The 26,404-nt window shown below is 35.7% G+C and overlaps 1 protein-coding gene across 1 annotated transcript; it reads right to left on the bottom strand.

The window, feature by feature from the left end:
• Positions 1 to 11,354: 11,354 nt before the first annotated feature.
• Positions 11,355 to 17,974, bottom strand: Pcdh20 (protocadherin 20). The gene is made up of 2 exons (XM_004844282.3): positions 17,328 to 17,974; positions 11,355 to 16,295 (listed from the first exon to the last, which is right to left on the bottom strand). Exons 1-2 carry the CDS (start codon positions 17,457 to 17,459, stop codon positions 13,569 to 13,571), a joined length of 2,859 nt encoding a protein of 952 aa, XP_004844339.1. The 5' UTR covers positions 17,460 to 17,974; the 3' UTR covers positions 11,355 to 13,568.
• Between the last annotated feature and the right edge of the window lie 8,430 nt (positions 17,975 to 26,404).

Genomic DNA, 26,404 nt, shown 5'->3' with positions numbered 1-26,404 from the left:
AATAATTTTCAGCTAATTGATATGTTAGCTATATTACAGAATGTGTAAAATGAATTGACAGCAGAAGGAAATAAGTTCTCAAGGATGTGTTTTCCAGAAGAGATGCCACTTGAACTGACTTGATGGATTTTAGATGTTTTTGAGATGAAGGAGGAAGGGGTAAATAAAAGGAAGAATCAGCATGTACAAAATGCTGAGACATGGAGAGTGTGTTTGAGAACTACAAACAGTTCCAGTGAAGTACTAAGCAAGGCTTTTAAGATTGTAATTATTGGGGAGATAATTCAAAATAGTTTGGAGGAATAAAAACAGTAGAGTTCATTTATTGTTCATTGAATGGAAAAGGATAGAGTAGCAGGTTTTAAGCACAGATGGATCTGATGGTTTAAAAGATGTCACTAGTTCTGTTCTCCTACCTTTCTGTTTCCTGTTTTCTTTCTCCTCTTGCTCCATTTTTCCTTTTCTCCTTTTCTTCCATGGTTGCCAATAAATAGACAGTCCCTTACCAGATACTAAGTTAGCCATCTGCAGTATTGGGCTAAAATCGTCCCCATATTACTGGATCACAAAATGTGCATAGATCTGATGACTAATCTCCTTTTCAGGGAATGAAAAATTTTTGAGAACATGTGCCCCATTGCCTGCCTCATCTCATTTTCTGTTTCCTACGTATATGTCAGTCACATACCCACCAAGTTAATCAACTCTACTCTAGATGAACGAGGAGCCTTTGATAAGAGTGTAATGACATATGAGGAATATAAAATAACTCTAGTAATTATAGGAGTGGAGACTGTGATAAGTTATACATTTTGATAAAGGCAGAGAAGGTTCTCTATATTTTATTGTTTTATGCAATAATTTATTTAACCAATTATATTAACAAATGTAAAGGATTTTTTCATTACTATCAAATACTGCAATACGATGCTTGCATATACACAAAACAAAAGATACTTATTATATTGTAATTTTAAATTCTAGCTATATATTTTAGAGATGAAGCAAAAAAGAACACATAATATTTATTTTAAAATTCGTCAATAGCCTTTGAGGAAAATTTTAGCAATTTTTACTTTTTATTTTAGTTGTTACCACTTTCTAGCATAAGGGACTCTGAAATTATCTATGCTTATCATTGCCAAGATGATAATGAAATTATATTGGAAGATAATTTTTTGTGCACATGTAGACAAAGTAAGATCTATCTGTATTTGTCTTCTGTGTCCATTCATATTTTCCTTAGTAAAGGGTGGCAGAGATGGTTGTTTAAACCTGATTAGTACCTTGTGAGTTAATTTCTAATCATAATATATATTGTTGTACCTACCTGAAGCAACATCACAGGGATGAGAGAATTGATAAGTCCTCCAGTTTAAATAAGCACAATAGATTAATAGTGCAGATAAAATAGGAGCCAAAATGAAGATGGCATATGTTATAGATTATGGGCATCATGTCTCAGATATAATGGTCAGAAAAACAAATGAGAGAACCATTTGGATGTAATTAGAGAGCAGGAGGCAGAGAAAAGAAAGAGAAAGTCTGTAAAATAAGGAACAGATGATGCTTCAGTCATCCAATCTCCCCAAACCTTTCTGTTTGCCTTTCCTGCCTGTTCTGCTGTAACAATACATGTGGACACTAGCTGAAATGTACTCAGCTTTGAGATTATTAATAATTTTGAAATTGAAACCAGCTGCACACAAAATATTGTAAACCACATGCTTGAGTTGATTCTTTTGGCTTTATTCATCCCCGATTAAGACATTTTTCCCACTAAATTGTAGCTTTATTCACAGTGTCCTTAACTAAACTCTCAGCTTCAAAGAAGAGTTCATTTGCACATTTTAAAAGTATCTCTGTGTAGTCTATATACTTCGTGATTAGTGATAAGTTTTAATGGATTCAAGAATCAATTTTTACATCTTGATAAGTTTTTCACCTTCATTCAAAGCAATTACAGTCCAAAATATTATCCGATACCTTTACTATTTATCCATTCAGCAGTGTTATGGTCTGCAGATGCAAAAATTGACAATGGAAATTTCTATGCCTTTAGTATTCATATACCTTTAAGCAGGGTGGGACAGGAAAAAGAGAAAGTGAGAAGTTTGAACAGTTGTATAACTCAAACAAGGTATAGTGCTAGGTACATTATATGGATTGCCTGTTGTCTTAAGTATATCTCCAGGGTGATCCCACTTGGACTTTTAGGGAAAATGTGACTCAAATATTTATGAAGTTTCTCAAAATTTTAATACCAGTAGTTGGAGTGTTTAGAATGTGAATATGTGATTTTATTACCTTGTTGGATATGTCTGGTCTTTCCTTATTTTTTCATCAATTAATGCAATACTGTTCTTATTCTTCTCAATCATGTAAAAATAACAGGACGAGTAGTGGGACTCATCAACACAACTTTCATTCCTAACAATTACAATTAGTAGTAATTCTATTTTTGTTTACTTGAGGTTTTCATGTCTTGAATATGCTTTTCTAAAGTTTTAAAAAATATTTTCCTCCTTCTATATTTTATAGTCTTCCTCCTTTGTAGGTACTTAGCATACTGATAGTTGATACACAGTTTATAATTTCTGACATGAAAGCCTCTTAAATAATTATATCCTTTCCCCCAATAGCCATACCTGAAACTTCTGTCTTCCATTCTCTCACTTGAGTCCTATGGACCATATGGACTGTCTACAGGAGCACTAAGGATATGTAAATGATAAGGCAGATGGACTAGTTTTCTTTGCAGGTCCTCCTCAGAGCCACATGTTCAGGCTCAGCTTCAAAATTCTATGACTATGCCTTAAAGGTCAAGATACAATGGTTTCCTTGTAAAGTACACAACTATTCTAATTTGTCTCTTAAAACTACCTGTCATTTATACATTCTTTCATTCACCCGATACATATTTTTATGGTACCAGATCTTTTATTTACCAGGCATATATCTATGTTTGGAAATTGCAGAAGAAGATGGAGAAGAGGGTTAAGATAGAGAAGAGGAAGAATTGGAAGTAGAGGAAAGTGAAGAAAATAATGATGACAGTGACTGTGCCTTTCAGTATTATATTTTAATAACTGTCCTAGAATAAAATATCCATAAAGTAGAAACAGATACTCTGATTACCATTCTGGTTATTTTTTTCTACTTTTGGTGATGGTGAGACAAGTCTTATAACAATGGGAAAAAGAAATATCATATTCATGCCAATTTATTTGTTCAGTCTTTAGATCATATTTTAAATATGTCTTATTTTGTAGTAGGATGGAAGTCCATGCCAAGTTGGCTATATGCTAGAGTAGCAAGTGAAGGTGTCAAATCACAGAATAATAACACTCTAAACTGGTAATTTCCAAACTTTGCTACATGGTTGAATCACCACTTCAGGTGTTTTTTAAAAATTCTGATTTTCATTTAATACTTAATACCAGTTAATTAGAAAGTCTGGAGGAGGAACCTAGTCATCCAGTGTTTTTGTTTGTTTTGTTTTGTTCTATTTTTAACTCCCTAGGTTACTTTAACACAGAGACAAACTTGACAGTGCTTCCAACACATTTCTCTCAAATTTTAATGCATGTGCAAATCACATAGGACTCTTATTAAACACATGTGCTGGTTTAATAGATCTGAGGTGGGTCCTAGATTTTTCAAGTCTAAGCACTTTTCACATGCTGCTGCTGCTATAAATGTGCACAGCACACATTGGGTAGCAAGGGTCTAAACATTTTTCACCTTGTTGAGATTGTAAAAGATATGCTCTCTTCTGAGTAGTGGTTATCTGTAACCACCTTCAGGATCTGGAAGCATCTGAGTGCTCCAGGCCCACGGAAAGCTTAGAGAAGAGAATTTTCAATGTAGCTTTCTTAGAAATTTGAAAATAATTCCTGGCATGATCCAAATGTCTGTCTTCCTCCAAAATCTAACTTTGAAATCCTGGTCCTATGAGAGGTGGGGCCTTTTGGGAAGTAATTAGGTCCAGGTGGGCTAAGCCAGCACAAGTGACCTTGTCAAACATAGCCAGTTTCCATCTGGGAAAACAGGCTGTCACCAAACAGTGAATCTGCTAGCACCTTCATCTTAGACTTTCCAGCCTCCAAAACTGAAAAGTTTTGTTCTTTGTAAGTTGTCTAGTTAATGGTATTTTTTCATAGCAGCCTAAATATACTAAGACACTCGCCTTTCCAATGCAAACATGACTTCTGAGACTTATAGCTGGGGACACTGGTGTTCTTTCATGTTCTTCAGGAAGCACCACCACCACATATTTGGTCATAGTTAATCCATGGCTAAACTTCTGGGAACAGAAGAAAAAGCCAGGTATCATCTCTTTGTGAAACCCCAGTCTTATAATTTCTTCATATTCCAGATATATTTTATAAATGAATAACCTGAGTACAGGTTGTTCTTCTGTCTAGTGAGTGATTAAACAAATGATGAGAGGGCCGGGGATTTAGCTCAGTGATTCTGGCACCTGCCTCAGAACCGCAAGGTCCCAAGCTAGATCCCCAGTACTAAAAAAAAAAAAAAAATGAGAAAGAAGTGTGTGTGTGTGTGTGTGTGTGTGTGTGTGTACAGGAGATGTCTAGGAATACAATATCTACCTCTATACGTGACTACACAGACTTCCCTTTCTCCATTTCTGTTGTCTTTATTAATTCTGAGAAATTTTTCTTTTTGAAATATATTTTCCTGATTAGATTTTAAATTTGTTTTAGTCAATGTCTTTAGGTTTTTTTCATAGACTAGAATTTAGGACAAAGATTTATAGTAATCAAAAACAACTGACATATACAATGAAATAAAATGCATGTTTAAGAAAGAAACTTGTTTTTCTGCAAAATGAAGAAAAGTAAAAAAGTATTGTAGCAATTCAGTTGGAAGAGTTCTGATATGAATTGAAAACATTTGACTGCACTTGCCAAGTGACATTATACTATTACAAAATATATTCTGTAATATAGTCTTATGTATTATGTATTGGATATGCTAATACCTAAATGGCCAGTAGAAAGTCAGGGCATACTAAATCAATATTGGAATGAATTTCATCTTTTGTGAATTTGTTGGATAGAGTGAGGTGGCTTTTGAATTGAAGTTGAATTGGTGAGAGTAGAACAAGAATTTTTTAAAAATTCCCCAAAGTGTTTGTTTTCAGAGAATTAAACATTGTGAGTCACTTTAAATGATCCATTGATTAAGGAAAGTAATCCATTAGAAAGTCTGTTTTGTCTGCAATAACCTAAAAAAAAAGATACAATTTAACGTCTTTTTCTTATCCAAGCAGCCTTTTATGTAGGCAGTCACAATACATCCATCTAAGTTGTCTCAATTACAAATATTGGTCATTCACTTTATTTCAGCCCAAATTGGGTCTGAGATGAATTTAACATTTCAATACTATTCATTCCAGCTCTAGTCAACCAATAAAGTCTTTTAGAAATATAAATACCTCTATTTTTCTCTTCATTTCTATGACTTTGTTAGTAAAAATAAAATGAACATAGAGTTGAACAGGCAGTTTGGCAGTGTCTGGAACACAGCGGGCTCATAATACGTGACTTTATTTTTCACTTATATTCAATCTAAGATCTGTGTTATTTCCCTTACTTAGCAAGTAATTGGATATGTGTCTAACACCCTTGTTTTGGAAAGAAACATTCAAATATATACTGTAAAGTTTAGTCAAATAAAACAATGCTTTGTTATAATGAGTCAGTTAATCTTGGTCTCCAACGATGCTTAATATATATTTCAGAATAATGTAATAATTTCTATTATTGCTGTTTACAAATTGCCACAAATTTAGCAGCTCAAAATAACATCCACTTACTAACTACCAATCTTGTAGTGGAAGTTTAGTTGAAGGGACTCACCAGGTCCTCTGCTTAGTTTTGTAATGCAGAAGTCACAGTGTCAGCAGGGCTGTGTTTTTAGTTTCCTTTTTCCTTTCTTTTCTTCTTATTTCCTTTTACTTTATCTCTGTGTCTGTGAATGAGTCCATTCCAAGCTCATTCAGATCACTGACTGAGCTGGGAGACTTTCTTAGTTCCCTGAATCTGGAAAATCGCCCTAGTTAAGGTCTGTATGCTAATAACATTTGCAAGGTAAATGTAATTAATTTCCCTTTTTCATGTGGTTTACCATAATCACAGTTGCATGTATTAAAAGATGGACATCTTTGGGGAAATACTCTGCCTTGCCTTCCAATTAGACTGATAGATGGTTTCTGAGAATACTGAGTTTACCCAGTAAAGGGCTAACAGCATGGTAAATAGGCATTCTCAAAGAAGCAGAAAGTGGAAGTATTAGTATTTTAGAATCCTTTCTAGTTCCACGAGACAGATGTTTTGTACATTTCAGACATTTTTACCTTTCTTTTTCATTATTTGCTTTTATTACTAAAATCTTTGAAAAATCTCCAATCAACTAAGTAGCATTTCCCCCCAGTCTTTAGTGGGAAATTTTGTTATGTCCTGGCACTTCAAACAATGTATATTGAGTTAAACATAAAGTAAAGTAAAAGGAATTAATTTGCTTCAAAAGGTTCTATCTCTTATTTGAAAGAATCTTGTAGGCCAATATATATTCAGTTATTCTTCAAGAAAGCTGTACATATGTGTACTACCTGTATTTATAAATGAGTATGGGTATATTCTACAGTTTTTGTAAGAAAATAATCTTTTGAAGGACTAGTTTGAAATATCAAAGATATGTGGGATAGTTGGCCTTGCCAAATGTGAATACTTACATCATTCATGGTAAGTATTTTAGAGGTAAGCTAAATACAAGTTACTAAAATGCTTCTTACAAATGAAACTGTATACTATTGAAAACATGATTGAAAAAATTAAAAAATGGAAAATGATCTCAACATAATGCAATACTGACTTTCTAGCACCTGGTCTATAATTAACATTAGGCACATTCATTTGAATTTTAAAATGTTTAGGATTCTATACTTTAACTACAAAAACGTGATGGAAACTAGTGTCCCAATTTAATAGAGCCATAGGATAAGGGTGGGAAGTTGATGAACAATGTTTTTTTGGGGGGTGTCTTTAGAATAATCGTACTTACTTTTAGAATGTTTAAGGTGTTATTTTTCTTTCTTTGCTTTACCTTACCTTTAAAATACATTTTTCTTATGAAATATCTAGCATTACCTTTTTGGAGTAATTTTTTTCTTCATAATGAGAACATATGCAGTAATTTTGTATGTTAAAAGTAAAATTTCCTTTCATAATACATTTCATCAGATTTTGCAACATTGAAAAATAGCAATTGATAAAATTATATGAAAGCATTACATAACAATTCCCAAAGTCCATTTTACGCTCTTATTAAATCAAAACCTCACACTGCCAAGAAATCGTATTAAGAAAAAACTAAATTTGAAATGGTGTAATGAACGTATATTTGCAAAATAAAAATTAGTGTTATTTTTAAATGCAGTGGTATCTTGGGTCACCAACTTAATTTGTTCCACAATTCTGAGGTAAATGACCATATTTGTGTTTGTGTGGCAAAGATAGGTGCAATCGTCTTCATCACCCAATGCAGAGTCCACAAACAAAAATAAAATTTTCCAAAACACTTTGGTTTGGGAACCAAACTGTTCACCAGCAAAAGCATTCATGACCGAATGCACCACTATATATAGTAAAAGTGTTATTTATGCATAGATATAATCAATAAATACAATCATTATACTTTAAATGAAATGTAAATTTGTTATTTTTGGGAGAGGAGTAGCTGATTCACTGCTGGCTCACTGCCCACTACATGGATGGATGTATAGATAGATAGATAGACAGACAGATAGAAAGACATTGTTTAAGAAATGTTAGGCTTGGGAGCTACAGGGAATTCTAATTTTCTGAATGAATGGAAGATATACATGTTATAAAAAAATCTTTAAATTTTCCCTTTCATATATATTGTAAAGATTATAATCTCCCACAATTTTAATCTCCTTTACTAGTTTCCCATATGTATTACATATATCTAGGTAGCATTTTTATCTGTCATAATGATCTGACCTTTCCTCAGTTGCGTGTTCATGTAGAGTTTCAGGTGGAGAAGACACAGGAGGCAAGAAATATTCCACCTTATATCCAGGTATGGTGGCACTAAGGAGGATGAAGAAGGAAAATCGCTACAAATTCTAGGCCAATCTGAGCTCATAGTGAGTTTAAGTCCAGCCTGAACTACATTGCAAGACCCTATCAAAAAAAAAAATAGTCCACCTTATATATGACCATTTTCATTGGTTCTTCCAAACTGGAGGATAATTCTTTTAAAAATGTAGGGAAGCTTATGCCTATACCTAGCATAATGACTTGCTTGCAATAAGCATGGGGTACAGTAAATATATTTAATAAATTGTTGGTTAATGTATATAGTATTTATCTTTGTTGAAGTTTCAGAGTATTACACCCTACACTGTAAGGAATAAGATAATGTTCTCAAGTTGTTTTGATTTTGAGAACTCCTATTACTTAGTGAATCCCTCCTAACATTTGTCATTCTGGGTTTACTTTCATTTTCCTTACTACTCATAAGCCTGATCAGTTTTTTTCCTTTTTTTACATTTAATATATTTTACTAACTTTTATTTCCTATATAATTATTCCCAATTTGCTAATAACTAATGTGTTTTCATTTTTCTTCTTTGTTCTTCCATTTAATTCCATCGGCCAAAGTTTCTCTATTGTCATTTTCAAACAAATCACATGATGATGAGGTCAGCCTCATAATTGGATATCTACCACATGGGCATGCAGTAATGTTTAGTAAATTGAATAGAATTGACAGTCATAAAGTTGAAATAAACTGGGTAAATTAGCATTGTTATAATTCCATCTGTTTCATAAAATCCAAAATTACAGAAAGTGGTTATTGGTCCAATTCTTTTATGGTTGTTTTAATGTTTACTGAATGAGTTTCTTATCTTTTAAAAATTTGTAAGAATGGTTCAAAAACAAATTACAGGAGCTATACACTTTCTGATCATCATTTGTAGATCAATTCTATATTATCACACATTTTTTATCAGTTATACATTATTTACCTCCTATACTATGCTATAATATATCTAATATTCTGATTTAAAGTTCTATTTTTCACTTGAAGTGACATCAAACCTACTAACCACTATCCTCTCAACACAAATTCCAGACATGAGTAATTGGTCTTTGAAAACACAGACTCCTTGGTCAAAACACTTTTATTTATTTATTTATTTATTTATTTATTCATACTGGGGACTGAACTCAGGTCCTTGCGCTTGCGAGGCAGGTGGTGGAACCACTGAGCTAAATCCCCAGCCCATGTCAAAACATTTTTAAATCTCTACATCATGTCTCTGAGTTTGCTGTTAATAATCTATTTTATTCTTTCTATCCCTTCAGCCATGAAGAACCATAGTACTTGCGGTTTTTCAAGCATGACAGCGTAACTCCTACATGTGTGTCATGGACACTATTTATGCTTCAAATACCCTTCTTTCCTCTCTGCTGATTTCCCCAGCTAATGTTTCTGCTTAAAGACTCAATTTGGACATCACCTCCTCTGAGGATTCAAAACAGAAATCACCTCCAGTGGGAAGCATTTTCTGGCCTTCTAAGATTGGACTAGATACTGTTTACGTGGCATCCTGGGGATAGGTATTTATTATATACATTGTTTTGACATTTTGTTTTCTTATTGGGCTTCCACACCAAAACAGAAGTTTATTAAGAGTTTCTTTTTTTGGTTTTCAGTTAAATCTCTGTTAATTATGGACACTAAAATATACATGGAATCAATCAATGAATTTTTCATATCACCATAGTGTTACTTCTGAACAATAGGGTTATTTTGAAATTCACTCATCTTGTTTTATACTCTTAAAAGAAGGCATTCCTAATTTAGAAGTTTGTTTATTTATTTATTCACTTATTTATTTGAGACAGTCTTGGCCATTCTAGCCTTGAACTTGCCAGGATCCTTCTGCATCAGCCTCCCCAGTACTGGGATTACAGGCATTAGCCACCATACCTGGTTTAGGAGTTTGTGAGAAAAATGTTAATACTCTGAGAACTATTGTGAATAAGTGACATTTAAAAATGTTTATATAGTATATGTATTTATCTATATATTAGTTTTAAAATGTACATGATCTTTTCTTATCAATGATAGAAATAAGTAGAGAAAACCTTATGGTGGATCTTTTTTGCTCCGAAAGTAGGAAGGATTTTAATTGATTTCTTTTCTGCTCTGAATGCACTGGCATGACTGTTAGTTCTCTTTCTTTCAGTAATATCTGTTGACTCTTTGCATGTGAAGGCAGAGATTGTACAAGTCAGCAATGTGGCATTTTGTACAACAGACTGCTATTTTGCCATGAGAAAATCTAGCTGAGAGAGAGAAGAAAATGCTCAGATGTGCATGTCTCTGGCCTCCGTGAAGTGAGGCTGCCAAGTGCTCATGAACAACACCGTGTGGCCACTGCTGCTCTTGCATTGCATTACCCATCGTCTGCCAAACATCAAGGGTCCAAAGTCCTCACCTCACTAAGGAGAGCTGAGAACCCGAGTCTCCAAAAGACAAGATTTCTTCAATCCTCTTTTTACAATTGCTAGTTTAGATATTTTCTGGAAGCACAAATTACCATCCTTCTGAGAGATCTTTCTGCAATCAAGGTACCTTCATGCACTATACTTAACACTGCTTCTAGAGATGTTATTTCATGGTACAATCATGCCTGGTATTTTCATAAAATGCATACAAAGTCATCTAAAACATTAAGTATTTGAATGTTTTAAAATACACCAACACTATAAAACTTTTAAGCAAGTGTTGATCTTTTTTCCTTTTCTTTTTTACCATTATTGATAAAAGCATGACTATAAGGATATTTCTTTTAAAGATTCAATAAATCTACTTTAAAGAGTCAAATAATGTTATGATATGTAAATTGTTTTTCCCCTGTAGTTGAAATTACTATGTTGGATTTAAATTTCCCAGTTCAAAGTAAACGAACATTTTTGTCTGTAGCATAAAGATGTATTTGGTATTACAAAGATCAGAGCAATCTCTTCTTCATTAAATCAGGCAAGGAGAACTCACTGGATCTCAAACTGTTAAATGGATATTAGGATTTTTAATGAATGGAACATTTATTTTTGTGCCAGCTCAACTAACATTGACATGATTAGCATACATTTTGGCAGCTGTTCTAGCACAAGGTGTTAGTAAAAAGGGGCTTTTATTTTTCAGCTTAATTTACTTTAGCTTTCCCTGTTATTAATGTTTTTAATGTGAATGAGATGTTTTTATAAAGAAAATCCTGTCACAAGAAGTTATTCAGAAATACAACTTTTTATTAAGGTTACAGATATTACTCATGCTAGAGATGAAGTTCAATCCCAAAACACATGAACCGTCTTCAAATTTAGAAATGAATAGAATATTTACTTTTGAAATTTATACTGAAGGTAAAGGTCATTGCATTTATGGAAGATTTAGTTTTTTAAAAAAATTAATTACTTGTATCTTATGTAGTATCTTCTTTTAAAAAGGAAAAACAAGTATAATCTGAGTGGAAAAGGATGGTTTCCTCCAATGCTCTACATCTCTGATGAACAAAAAGTTTTGGGGGTTAAATTATCTTAGTCTCTTAGCTCAAATGCCTTTCCTACCAAAAGAATTTACAATAAAAATAAATTTATTTTTGCAACAGATACTGTTGCCAATATGCCTATTATTTTATTCAAATTCTCAAATTGAAGAAAACAAGAAAAGAGAATTAATACAAATAAAAATGATCTTGGATGTTTTCACTTGATTCATTTTTTGGAGTGTATTTTTACTTTTAAAACATAGGAAAGAATTTGTTATATGTGGTAAGAAGGAATGTTCATAATTGATAGTAAATCTATAATAAATTAATATATTTATATATGCACATGCATAAGTGCAAATTTTCATATGAATTTATATTCAACATATAAGTATACAATATTTCTATCTTTATGTCAGTAGCTACCTATATACATAATTTACCCACTGTTTAGTTGAGTAATAAATTAGTTTAATATAAACTTCAGCACAGAAGAATGCTACAGTTTGCCCACATTTAACCCTAAAAACAAACAGATGCCAATAACAGGCACTTCAGTGAATGAATAAGTCCATGTTTAAATATAAAATGGTAAAAATGAGAAAAAAATTATGAAAATATATACCTTTAATTTGCAGACATATAAACACTTTTGGTACAGTACAGACGCATGATGCCAAAAAAGTAAAATGATCCAGTTTAAGCTACCACATTTCTTGTTTATACAGATAATTTTGCTGTTGTTCTCATGTAAAATAAAATTTTTACCTCACACAACAAAGTAAAAATGATAAATCACTGATGAACTAGTTTTCTTCACTGCAAAAGATTCAGTAAAAGTTAAATTTTCAGAGGAATCTACTGCTGGGCTTAGAAATACTCTTGAACCGAAGCCATAGCCAAAAAAAGGAAGCCAGAAATGGTAGCCAAGAAACCTAAACAATGACAAGAATGTGTAACTTTTATATAAAATTTCCAACTAAAACAACCAGTAGTATACACTAGCTTCTAGAATAATTCAATTGTAATGTGATTTTTAAATTTTTCTTATATGACAGATGGGTTTAAGCATAGAGAAATCTATTAAATAACCTAATTTCAAAATAGTGCTAAGATAGTGTGAAAGCACTCAATTGTCATGAACACCTATGAAACAACTAAGGATTGAAACATTTATTTGCTCCTGGCTGTTTTTCTTGGGCACAATTTCTAGTTACATATTCTTTAAGGAAGACTATATATATTTCCCCTGTAATCATAGCAAGTGCAATGGTAAAGCAAACAGAATGCAATTTGCATATACAGAAAGTAAAATACTCTTCAGCAGGTTAAATTAATAACAGAGAGCAATGTTTTAATCCTTACTAAAAAGGAATTGCACTTCTTTTTAATGCCTTCTCTTTCAAACTATACATAATGTACCTATGAGGTAATAAACATTTTGCATTTTATCATAAGTTTAAGTAGGGCAAAATTCAATTTAATTTCATATTTGCTTAATGTTAAAAACAATATATTTAAAATATACTCTCATTAATTTCATGTACAACAACTATCATGTATAATACTTCAAACATTTCCCTGCAAAGGAGCAGCTGATGCCCTCTTGTGGTGAAAGAACTTTTAGACCCAAAAAGGACCATTTTCTTACCTTATTCTCAGGTTTTGTCAATCATCTGCTTGGTGTATGAAAGCTGCAAATCATGTCCAAGCTTCTTTTTTTTTTATAAATAACAATTCTATTTCTGTTAGTACTAATTTTCATTTAAAAATGCTGTACACATTATATAATCTCTGAATTTGAATTTAAAAACCCATAAACAGCTATTTACAATGTACTACAAGTTATAAATTAGTTGTCCTTCATTGGATCTGCATCAACACACTTGTTTGGGGGATGAAGACTATCCAAAGTCATCTGAGACATCTCTATGCATAAATCCACAATAAAATATCAAATATTAGAAATATCTATTGGTTTCCTCTCTCTTATATGCAAGTCAATTTTTCCTTTTAGTGGGATTTGCACTTCCAGATTTTCATCTTCCCTGTGATGTTTTTTCCCTTTTCGTAAGCAGATGTATATGCCCAGCCCTGTTACTAGTGTGATGGAACCCAAGCTTATTACAGACAGAGCTACTAATGTGGGCATACAGGACACAGATTCAACTTTCCTATGAGTTGGTTCTATGGAGATCTGTGGTTCTTTCTCCTCTACATTAATTTCTGGTTCTTTTCTTAGAAGACTCTCAATATAGCTCTCGTTACTGACTGTGTCATTGACAAACAGATTCACCATGACTGTAGAGTGGAGGGGCTCAGGATAACCATGATCACTCACTTTCACCAGCAAGCGATGCAGTCCATAATCTGTCTGCAGCAATGCCTCTTCCAAAGTAATATTACCGGTTTTAGGGTCAATCCTAAAGGATTCAGGCCTGGGACCTCTTCTTCCTATGATGCTGTAAGCTATAACAGCATTCATGCCTGTGTCTTTATCAACAGCATAAACCTCTGTGACTGGGGAGCCAGGGAGAGTAGAAGGCAGTACCAATAGATAAGACATATTAGACTGAGGAAATAAGACAAGAGGAGGGTTGTCATTGATATCAAGAAGAAGAATTGTGATTTTTGTGGAAGAGGAGAGGGCAGGCTCACCCCCATCAACTGCTTCAACCCACAAAGTATAGGAGCTTTGCTGCTCTCTGTCTAAGGAGACTTTAGCTCTCAACATGCCCTTTCCTGTATCTATGACAAAAATGTCACTCTGGTTCACCACTGAGAGTGCCACCCATCCATTTTGCCCAGCATCAGCATCTGTCACACTAATTACACCAATTTCGCCATATCCTGGGAAGTTTTCTGGGACAAAAAAGCTGAAGTCCTTGTTGATAAACCTAGGACTATTGTCATTTTTATCCAACACAGTGAGAGCCACAGTGGCTACTGATTCTCTGGGCGGCTTTCCACAGTCAACAGCTCTCACTGTATACCTGTACTTTTCTTTCTCTTCTCGGTCCAGCTGAGTGGAAACTGTCAGAATTCCTGTGACACTGTCTAAGGAAAAATATGATGGAGCATCAGGTCCCAGGAAATATGAGACCTGGCCTCTCTCTCCACTGTCAGCATCTGTAGCGTACAGCTTAGTCAAAAAAGCATTGGGAGCATTGTTTTCTTCAATGGTTAGTTCTACCAAGGGCTGAAGGAAAACAGGAGCATTATCATTGTCATCTAGAAGTTGCACTTTAATGACTCTTTTGACATGAAATCCCTCTGAGTTCCAGGCTACCACAGCTAGTTCATAGGACTGCTGTAGCTCATAGTCCATAGGTTTTGTGGTCTCCAGCAGATACTCATTATTGTATGGTTTGTAGGGTGATAACCTAAATGGCCCTTCACCGTCCAGGTAGCAGTTAACCTTGTATTTTCCTTCTGGATCTCGTATGGTAAAGAACGCAATTGGAGTGTTAACAGGTTCCAGTTCTTTCAGATAAACAACATCATCTATCTCATTTGCTATATAACGTGGGACTATTTCAGGTGGTCTGAAAATGACTTTGATAATGGACACCAGAGCAGTAATCACAGCAGGGATGCAGCCTGGTCCATTAGCAAGGATAGTAAGCTTGTGTGTTTGTAGAACATTTCCTCCAATTTTATTGAAGAGTTTAATGACTCCAGTAGTTTCATCTAGGTGGAATAAATCCTTGGATGCTTGTGGAACTTTCTGGCTGTAAGTGTAGGTGATCAGAGCATTGGTTCCCAAGTCTCTATCCACAGCTTGGACAGCTGCAATTGGAGTGCCCACTGTAGCATTCCCATACACAGTCACATTGATTTGTGAGTCTATGAAAAGAGGGCAATTGTCATTAATGTCACTTATGCTAATGGTGAGGGTGGCACTGCCCGACAGTGGTGGAGACCCACCATCCTCCGCTATGATGATGCTGACGTACTGGTCTTGGGTTTCCCTGTCCAATGCACCCATGACAATTAGGTAGGGGGTGCGCTCTCCATTCTCATTCTCCTCCACATCCAAGGTGAACATGCCCTGGTAGTCCAGTAAGCGATAGGTCTGCACCCCATTAGTGCCTATATCTGGGTCCACAGCAGGATGCTCTATGGCCATCCTCGTGTTCACAGGTGCATTTTCTGGGACCCAGACTGAGATCTGGGAAATAGGGAACTGTGGAGCATTGTCATTGATGTCCCTGATGGCAATTTTCACCTTCACAAACCTAAAATATTCCTGAGGTAGGACCAGAACATCCAGAAGCAAAAGGCAAGAGTCCGAGGAAGGAGAGGAGGAAATAGAAATGCTGCTGCTCCAGGCAGCCCCTCCACCTCCTTCAAGACATAGGGCCTCTCTGTCGATCGCCCGTGAAGAAGTGTGCAGCTCTCCAGAACGGTTGTCTAGGGTCACGTACTGGCCACTCAGTCTCCCAGAAGCCAGGCTGAAAGAGAGAGGGGGGTTCCACTCAGCACCAGCACGCTCTGGTGACTGTGCCTTCTGGTTCTGTCTTCCTGAGGCTCCAGGCACCAGCCTCAGGTCCTCGGCCAGGCTGCCGATCAGCACCCCCGCGGGCAGTCCCTCGTTCAGGCTGTACAGAAGCTCCGTGGCCCGGCTGTAACTCGCGAGACAGTGGAAGGGTCCCACGAAGAGGACAAACAGAAACACATGCTGGACAGGAGGGAGGGGAGAAGGTTCATTACACACAAGCCTAAATAGAAGCCAGTGCTCCCGCTCCCCTTCGGTGCTGCCCTCACCCCTATTTCCACGAGCAAAATCTCTAGTCAGAATGGGATGAAGAGGACATTTGCTTTGAGACGAGTGTGGGGCATCGCTGTCGCCAGAACTTTTTTCCCCTTCATTTTCTATTCCCATCCCCCAGGTTCCCATCACCATCCTCATCCAGCTATCATTTGGAAGCCAAACCATAAAGCATTCCTGGAAATACGCGCCAGAGTGGAGGGGACTCCATCCAATTCGGGACTGCGCAACCCGGAGGGGTAACCGCCATAGCTAGAGGGAGGGGCCAGAGAGTGCAGAGCATGGAGAGGGGGCGGCTTATTTTCTCTTTGGAAGGATTCAGTCCTTAGTCCTAGACTATTAAACGTATTACGTTCCTTGCCATGAGACCAACGAAAGCAACAATAGCGATGATAACAATAACAATAATAAGAATGAAAACAAAACAACATTCCCCACCTGCTAGCCCCCCTCCCCCCAACGCTTTAGGTCGGAAAAGTGATTTTCATTTTACCACACATGTAAAATCAAATATAAATGACCTCCTACCCAGATCTGCACCTCCTACCCAGCCCTCAAAAATTCCACTCCTCTGGGGGGGCAAGAGAATTAAAAGCGAAAAATGATTATGCAAAACAAGTTGTCAACTGCAGCAGACTGCCAGAGCCAGATGCCGGCAACAGGAAACGATCTCCAAAGCCCGTGCCTACAGCGGATTCAGGGCACTCTTGCCTCCCTCCAGCTCATCTGACTGTATTTCTGCTTCAGAAACTTCCACTCATGACCCAGGGACTCGGCTATTCCTTGCTAAAATGTAAACACGTTTTCCCAAACTCTCTTTCCCTCTCTCTATGTTTTCCATGAAGTTTGGATTAAGGCAAAAGGTTTGAAAAACGAGCCAGGAGCAGGAGCTGCTTCATAGTACTGCAACTTGTCTGGGTCGCGGGGCTCTTGATTCCTTACCTGCAGGTTCCTGTGGCTGGTGCTGCTCCTGGGACGATGTAGACTCCCCATATCCAGGCACGGGTGCCAGGTCGCCGGGCGCCAGCTCACTGCTAGGGCCCTCGAGCTGCGCAAATTCCCTTGGCCGAGCATTCCCCGGGCGGCTGCAGTCGGCGCGCTCCAGAAGGGAGGGCGGCAGAAGACACTCCCTCTCTGTTCATGCAAATCGCCAGGGAACTTCAGCCAATAATCACTGCCTTGTCAATAAGGACCGGAATTAAGGGGGAGGGGTAGAAAGGCGAGGGAGTCTAAGGGCAGGTTTACAGTTTCCAACCTCACTGGCCAGTCCGTCCAAAACGCTCCAGAAGAGCCAGAATGTGGGACTTGCGTCTGAAGGCTGCGACGAGATGCCACCGGATCGGGCACAAGAGTGCATGCCAGCCTCCCTCCTCCATGAACCAGTCAAATCCCAAGTGCACAGGTTGCAGCAGGAGAGCAGACAGCGAGAATTAAAAAAAATAAGTTAGCCTGCGTGTGTGAGTGTGTGTGTGTGTGTGTGTGTGTGTGTGTGAGAGAGAGAGAGAGAGAGAGAGAGAGAGAGAGAGAGAGAGAGAGAGAGAGACTGACTCTATGTCACAGCAATCAGAGGCGAGGTCCCCTAAAACCCTGCTTTGCAGAAAGCCAATGCCTCCCAGAGACTGCGATCCTGCAGGGTTTTCACAGAAAGAAAATGCACTTTTCTTGGAGAAGAGGAGTCTCAACTTCTTTGTAAGGAGAAGTGAGCCGGAAAAGTAAATATATGAATTTAGTGAATTCAGTGAAGTAAATATATGAATTCAGAAGCTTCAGTCTTGAATCTTCCTCGGTGCTGGAGCCAGAACTTCTGCTAGTTCCCTACTTTTAGGAACACATGTACCTGGGCGTCTCTCTGCCTTTCGGTCTTATTTTACAGGATCCAAGTCTTCTGAATGAAAGAAAGAATTGGGGGACAGTCTGTGAGGAGGTGCTGTTGTAACCCAAGTGTTTCTGCCTGCAAGCAACATCTTTCTCTAATGGAAGCAAGGACACTTCCACATTTAAGGAAGCGAGGACACTCACTGAAGCTTAGGTTTAAAAATGGTCACTTTTCAAATTATTACTCCACTCCCCATTCCCCTGAATGCCTACTGGGAAAGTGACCCTTTAGAAAGAAATCCTGGAAGAATGTGATGCAAAATGCTTGGATAACTTTTTTGGGGGGCTCTAATCCTAAATAGCCTTGTGACCCCAGAATCACCTAACCCCTGGGCTTGCTCATTTATGAAATCGTAGTTGGCAGGACATCCCAATGCATTTTTGATCTGCAGGTTACCATGCAGCTTGTACGTAATGAAAAAAATGATTCAGCCTTTCCCTGTACAGCCAATTCTCTTCATTGCTAGTCTTTCAGATATGCCCTTTACTGCCCTAAACATGAAACATTGCCTGCTGAAATGATCAGAGGCAGCCTAGAATAGGAAAAGTCTTCCTCTTGAGTTGGGAAAAAATACAGTTCTCTGTGCTTTCCAAACAGAATATATTAATATTCTACCATATAATAACTAGAATATAAATTGTTTGGGTGAGATAATTGTTTTGTTTCTGGCCCTTCCTATTTTCTCCACATTTCCACAGATCCACTAGAGGCAGAGTCCCAAATACTGACAACACACTACATCAGAATATCCAGAAATAACGTTATTGAGCAAGTGTCGGTATGTATGAAGTTGACAAAACTGTAATACAAACCTGACCTATGATATGAACCTGGCTCATAAAATAAGCGCTTTCAAGCTCTTTGGAGTTGAGGTGAAATGCTGAAATGAGATAATTCACGTACATACATGGACATGCACATCTGTGTTTAAGGCCATTATGTAGGCGGTAATCAAACCACAGTCAGGAAGGCGTGATTTATCCTTCTTTCCTTTTGATTCTTCATCTTCCAGTTCTGCCCTACAGCTGAACTTTGATCATTATTGGTAAATATTTACTCTGAGGTCTGTAGTCGAAACATATCTGACTCCAAAAATAAGTAACAAGCTGCTTCTGAAGTATATTTAGTTTATATCTTCAGGCAATACCATACCTTCTAGAAGTAAGGGGCACATGGGCAGAATTAGGCAGTTGATAAACAGTTAGGGACTCTGTAATCCAAAGTAATTATGCATCTAAACAAATAGCAAATACACTGGGCTGTATATCCCCACAGAGCTCATGGCTTGTCCAAGTGCTTATGGTCACCCTGGTCACCCACTTCTCTTGTATGTGTTGGAAAAGGTAGGGAACTTTTTTCTTGTTTTTTTTTCTTTGTAAGGATGTCACACAGGAATTATTGTTTATGAAGACAGAAGACAGTCTGACTAGTGTAACATTCTCCCTTTGTAATTATATTCTCAACTGTCTAATCATTTTCCTGGACTCTTACACTTTCTCTTTTCCACATCGCAGTGGATGGTTTAGTATGGATAAATATTTTAAAAGTGTCTCTCCCACCCTATCATGGCAGAATCTTATCTTCTGACCATATCAACCAGCTGCCCTCTATGGGAAGGGTTACTACTGCTCTTCTCCTTTGTTAAGTTGAAAAGAAATCTACCTGTTCAACCATAATGTTTTAGATTGTTTCTTAAAAATGTATGAATTATAGCAAAAGCTATTCATGTACATTGAAACAGAGAAACAGAACACATTGTGGAAATAATGTTGGAATGACAATAACCACCTTTGTTTTATGCTACTATGCTGCTTGTAAAGACCCTGAATGGAAGTTTGTCATCAAGACTGGTAGATCTTGGCACAATGCTAGGCAGTCTTGCATTCCAAATGTCAAACTATTAACTGAACTACTTGGTATTTTCCTCTTTGAAGATCCGAGCAGAGGTTTCATGAAGCTTTATGTTTCTTAATTGGACTTAAATAATTATAAAAAGACCTATATTCTTTTCATCTATAATCTTCCTGGGATTGTGAAATCTTTCCTAAATTCCCCTTTTTTATGATGTCAGCCAGCCATCTGGTGACCCATAGTTCTTTCTAAAGATGACTTAGAGAGCTTGTATGTTTTTATGCTGGTGGTTCCTTGAAAATAATACTTATGAACTTCTCAGATATCTCAATTGCTCTGGGCCTGGTTCACAGGTGTTTTGTAAAAACGAATCTAAAAGAATAATTAGACTATGTCTCCCAAGCCTATTTTTTTCTATGGACAAGGAAAACATGATACAATCAATGGTTGGCATTCTGAACTGAGCTAGGAAATTTGTATTCCATTCTACAGGTTGTTGCTAAATTTCTGTGTGACTTTAGGTAAGTCATCCCACCCGTGTTTCAATTTCCTACAAAAAAAATTTCCCAAGTACTATATGCATAACTATATATGAAATGGCTTATTTTGTATCTCTGTATTAGATACTCCATAATGATACACAGGTTAATTTGATTATTATTTACTGCATTATATCACTAAGAGTTAATAATATTTATCATTTACTGCAAGCTTTTTCTCGGTTTTATGTCATTGTAAAAATGCCTGCATGATTATATATGTCTATCAAGATATCACTTTTAAAATTTGTACATTAAGTAAATATACTTTCAATTATAAAATACCTAAAGTTTTGCTATTATGTTTTACAAGCAGCTTTAACATATATTTTCATTAAATTTTCATTGTACCACTTAAAGTATTTTAATAATTGTATGATATTGACGAAGCTCTTCACAATTTATACATTGATAATTAAAATTATTGTGCACTAAAACGGTATATGTTCTGTTTAATTCACATGCAAGCACATATAAATTTAGAATATTACCTTGTTTTAAGGCTATTTCATTTGTCTGTTAATAGAATTATGAAATCAGAGGTCTCTTTTACATGTATAATATATACATTACACATATGTATGTAATATATGTGTAATGTATACATATTATATAAGTATAATGTGTATAGTATAATGTGTATAGTGCAAAATATGTATAATACAAACAAAATTAAAATGTAAATATATAATTCTTTTTCTGACTTAAGAGTAAAGGATGATGATGTTTCAATAATTAATACAATGTTTGAGAAATGAAATAACACTTTATGGAGTATCTCATATTTCAAACAAGGTGCTGGATGGTTTATACATTATTTACTTACTCCTCATAGTGGTCTTATAGTACAGTTTTTCCACCAATTTAATAGCCATACATTACATGCTTGTCCATTGTCTAAGATAGATATGTGGCAAAGTACATGCCTGATATTTCTACCCTGGTATAGGCATCTCACTTGAATGAGTGGATCTAGGGCCTGTATAAATTTGAATGTATTTCAATTCAGTAAACATTTATCATATACCTACAGCAACATTATTGGAGACATAGATTTGTGATATGTTGAATTTTTTGAATGGAAAGCTTTTTGGTTCATTATTATCCCTAAATGGATTATTACACAGCAACACAAATTACCTGTGTTCGGCTAGCTTAGCTCTCCCAAATTGTTGACTTCAAATATATTATGTGCTTATGTTTGTATTTATACTTGAATGCATTTCAAAGTTCTGAGTAATTTTGAGGATCACAAAGCTATTTGCATATTAGTTGACAGTAAAAGAGACAATGCGTAATCAATTAAAATTCTCAAAATTCTCTTTGAAAAATAGTACTAGATTTTGGTCTTAGGATTGATATTAGAATATTTGATATTAGGAGATAAATTAAGAAAAGCAGCATTTTTTCTGCCATTTATTGCTAAGATCAAAAGCCTTGATGTTTAGCATTGCTGTTCCATTTACTTTTTTTACATTATTTTATTAATTTTTCATATGTAAATATTTTTAAAGAAATTACTCATTTGAGTAAATTGTTTTTCAAATGTAATAGGCAAACTTAAAAAAACCCCATTTCGTTTACCCTATATAACTGAGAATTTTTTGGAAACAAAAATTGTATTGGTACATTTTAGATATACATATTAATAATATTCACTATAGGAAATTTGTACCTGTACATGATATATCTTGCTTCTTTTTTTTTCCCTATTCCCCACTTCATCCTCTCTTCCCCTCCATATATACTAAAGCTTTATTTCCATTTTTTACTATTTTCTCTTTCCCCTTGTTTCCTTTCCCCCTTCCACCTCCCTTGTTCCCTCTCTCATTTTAATATTTTCTTCCCATTTCTCAATATCTATTATACATTGTGTTCCTTATTTCACTTTCTTTTCTTTCACCAGAGAAACAATGTGATATTTAAACATGTGTGTTGGCCAGAGATGTAGCTCAGTGGGGCCATGCCTGTCTGGCAAGCACGAGGTCCTGAGTTCGATCTCTGGTACCAAAAAACAAAAAACAACAACAAAAAATAAACATGTGTGTCTGATTTATGTTATTTGAGATTATTTTCTCAGGGTGCATCCATTTAGACAGAAATGTTTCAAGCTCATCCTTCTTTATGGCAGAATGGTATTCTGTTGTATAAAACTCCAGATATTCTTTATCCATTCATCAGTTGGTGGACATTTGGGCTGTTTCCAAGATTTAGCTATTAGAGACTATAAACATGAGTGTTCATTATTGTTGTGCTACGATGCTTTTAATTCTAGAAGGGGAATATCTGGGTCAAATGGAAACCAACCGTACTTTTAGGTTTTGAGGAATTCCCACACTGATTTCCACAGTGGTTGCACCAGTCTACACTCCCACTAACAGTGGATAAGGGTTCCTTTTCCCTACAGTTCCTTCAGCATTTGTTGTTGGTTCATTTCTTGATAGCTACCATTTTTTCTGGAGTGAGGTAGAATCTCAGTGTTGTTTTCATTTGCATCTCTCAAATGACCAGTGGTGTTTAATATTTTTCATATATTTATTTGTGATTTCTACTTCATCTGAGAAGTGTCTATTCATTTCCAATGAACATTTTTAGATTGGGTCTTTAAATTGGGGGGTCTGTTCTTTTGAGTTCTCTATTCTAGATAGTAGTCCTTTGTAGGAAGAACAGTTGGAAATTTTTTTTCCATATTGTGTGTTGTCTCTTCACTTTGTTGGTGGTTTCTCTTGCTGTGAAAAAGCTTTTTAATAAGATGCTATCCCAATTATTGATTCTCTGTGCTAGTTCCTGGGCAATTGAGGTTTTGTTCATAAAATATTTTCCTAGGCCATTGTCTTCAAGAGTTGTACCTATTCTATCTTCCAGCAGATTTAGTGTTTCTGTTTTAATATTTATATTTTGATCAATTTCAATTTTAGTTTAGTGCATGGTGAAAAATATAGGTCTATTTTAAATCTACAGCAAGTGAGAAGGCAGTTTTTCCAGCACCATTTATTAAAAAGGGTATCTTTCTTCCAGTGAAGGTTTTTGGCTCCTTTGTCAAAGATAAAGTGGTTGAGTGTGTCTGGAGTTGTTTCTGCATCTTCTAATCTATTCCATTGATCCTCAGATATGATTTTTTTCAGTAACATGCTCTTTTTATAACAGTAGCTTTGTAGTATAATTTGAATCAGGGATTGTGATGCCCCCTGTCTTGCCTTTGTTGCCCAGAATTGCCTTTGCTATTCTAGGTCTCCTCTGGTTCCAAATGAATTTTTAGATTATTTTCTCTAATTTTGTGAGATATGCTATTGGAATTGTGATCGGGATTGCATTAAATCTGTGTAACAATTTTGGAAATAGGGACATTTTCACTATATTTGTTCATCCTACCTAAGAACAAGGGATATCTTTTCATTTTCTGACATCCTCTTCCATCTCCTTTTTCAGAGTACTGTAGTTTTCCATGCAAAAGAATTTTACTTCCTTCTTTTGACTGATTCCTAGATATTTCTTTTCTTTTCTTTTCTTTTTTGGATGCTATTGTGAAAGGTGTTGTTTCCCTAATTGCTATCTCAGTGAGTCTGTTATTTATGTACAGGAAGGCTACTGATTTTTTAGAGTTAACTTTGTATGCAAATATGCTACTGAATTTGGTTATTAAATCTAGAAGTCTTTTGGTGGAATTTTGGAGTCTTCTATGTAGAATATTATGTCATCCACAAAAAACGATAATTTAACTTCTTCCTTTGCTATCTTTATTCCTTTTATTTCTTTTTGTTATCTAATTGCTGTGGAAGTAAGCATTACCCTGATGCTCAAACCAGAGAAGGATACAACCAAAAAATGTGAACTACAGGCTAGCCTCCCTACCGAACATGATGCAAAAATCCTCAATAAGATACTAGCAAACAGAATGCAGCAAATCATCAAGAAGTTTATATACCATGACCAAGTAGGATTCATCCCAGGGATGCAGGAATGGTTTAACATATGGAAATCAATAAAGGTAATATACTATATTAACAGAGTCAAGGACAAAAACCATATGATCATCTCAGTAGATGCAGAAAAAACATTTGACAGGTTCTACAATCCATTAATGATAAAAACTCTACAGAAAATTGGAATAGATGGAATATCTCAATCTGATAAAAGCCATCTAGGACAAATCAACAGCCAACATCATACTAAATGTACAAACACTGAAAGCATTCGCTCTGAAATCAGAAACAAGACAAGGATGTACACTGTCACCACTCTTATTCAATATAGTTCTGGAAACAAAATTAAGAAATTAATTGTAGGGCTGGGGATTTAGCTCAGTGGTTCTACCACTTGCTTTGCAAGCACAAGGACCTGAGTTCGATCCCCGTTACCAAAAAGCAAAACAAAACAAAAATTAATTGTAAGACTTAGGGAATCAACATATTGGTTCCTTTGCTAAAAATGTTGTCTGGTTAATTTATTAAATAAATCTATGTTTTCATTTCTTGTAGGAGGAGTATGCAAATAAGCTAAACTAATGCCAGACAAATTTGTATTCTCAAATACATTATGGTGTGTGATGCGATTCATAAGAGTGACTCTTATAAGCATTAAACTGCTCTAATTATACCTCTTTTAACTTTTAGAAAATATTGTATTAGTAGATTAAATTTCGCATTTCTCCTCTTTCCATATATATTCCAAGAGGAAGGGCTACAATAATGTTGAGTGATCCTTTTATTTTCAGAATTTAACATCACTTTAACAGGGATAAGTATAGTTGGATGAAGTCACTAGAAATTCCCAGGTTTAATTTTAGCGAACATTTTCAACTTTCTCTCCTTAACCTCAAAATAAATTCTAAAAGTCATTTTCATCTCATTTGAATTTCACATTCTTCCTTCTCACTTCTGGTAAAGGTGATAATGAGCAGGGAAATTATCAAAAGAAAGGTAGTGGGATTGAGGAGGAGAAGAAATGAAGGGCATGGAAAATCCACAAAGTGGATCAGCAGTTGATGAATAATGAACACTGAACTGAATGCAGTTTGTGGATGATGCATGTTCCTTGCTCCCTGGAGCCAGTCCCTTAGAGACTTGAAAGAAGGGAAAAATATGGGCTTTGCACAGGATAAAGCAATAGCAAACCCTATAAATTAGCATGGAAATTAGATCAAGGCCAAAACAAATCCACTGAAGGAGAGAAAGCATTTTAATTTTTTTGTAGGGCAGTGATTCTGTCTTTCTTCAGATGTCTATTTTTCATTCTCAGAAACTGAAGTATTACATATGGGAAAGTGTAATGAAAATTTATGCTCAGGTAATATTATTACACAAATCACAAGTTCTTTTGCCTGGTTTTATAAAATCTCTTTTTATTTTATTATGCAAATCTAGGCAGAGTTGTTAAAAACTGCACAACTGTTCTGATTTCAATGTGTATAATACATGAAAGCACTGGACAAGTACTGTAGGATCAATGAAAGCTTTCAATGGTGTAATTAACATTTTTATCGTGGTATAACTTTGATCGCTAGCTCTTTCTGGAAATCTCTGCAGGAAGATTAGAAGTTGCTGATCTCAGTTTGATTTACTGTTAATAGCTACCAATTATGTAGAAACTTCTTGCCAAGTTATGATTCCATTTCACAGATGAGGAATCTGAGGGTTTCGGAGATGAAATAGGTTGTTGAGATCACACAGCTAGGAAGTGTCTAAGGATTCAACAAGGGAAATTTGAGAACATTTATTATGTTAGTGAGTCCTTTTTTTGTATATAGTGTAGTT

The sequence above is a fragment of the Heterocephalus glaber genome, unplaced genomic scaffold (genome assembly GCF_053883595.1).
Source record: "Heterocephalus glaber isolate CG9 unplaced genomic scaffold, H.glaber_assembly_v1.0 deba00001666, whole genome shotgun sequence".
Lineage (NCBI taxonomy): Eukaryota > Metazoa > Chordata > Mammalia > Rodentia > Bathyergidae > Heterocephalus > Heterocephalus glaber.
This window is presented reverse-complemented; position numbering and strand designations above follow the sequence as displayed.

What these genes read in the sequence shown, in the direction of transcription:
- Pcdh20 (XM_004844282.3), bottom strand. Translation starts at nt 17,459, where the DNA reads ATGCTCGGCCAAGGGAATTTGCGCAGCTCGAGGGCCCTAGCAGTGAGC. An exon ending in CCAGCCACAGGAACCTGCAG is followed by an intron (nt 16,296 to 17,327) that starts GTAAGGAATCAA and finishes CCTCCTGTCCAG; the next exon opens with CATGTGTTTCTGTTTGTCCT.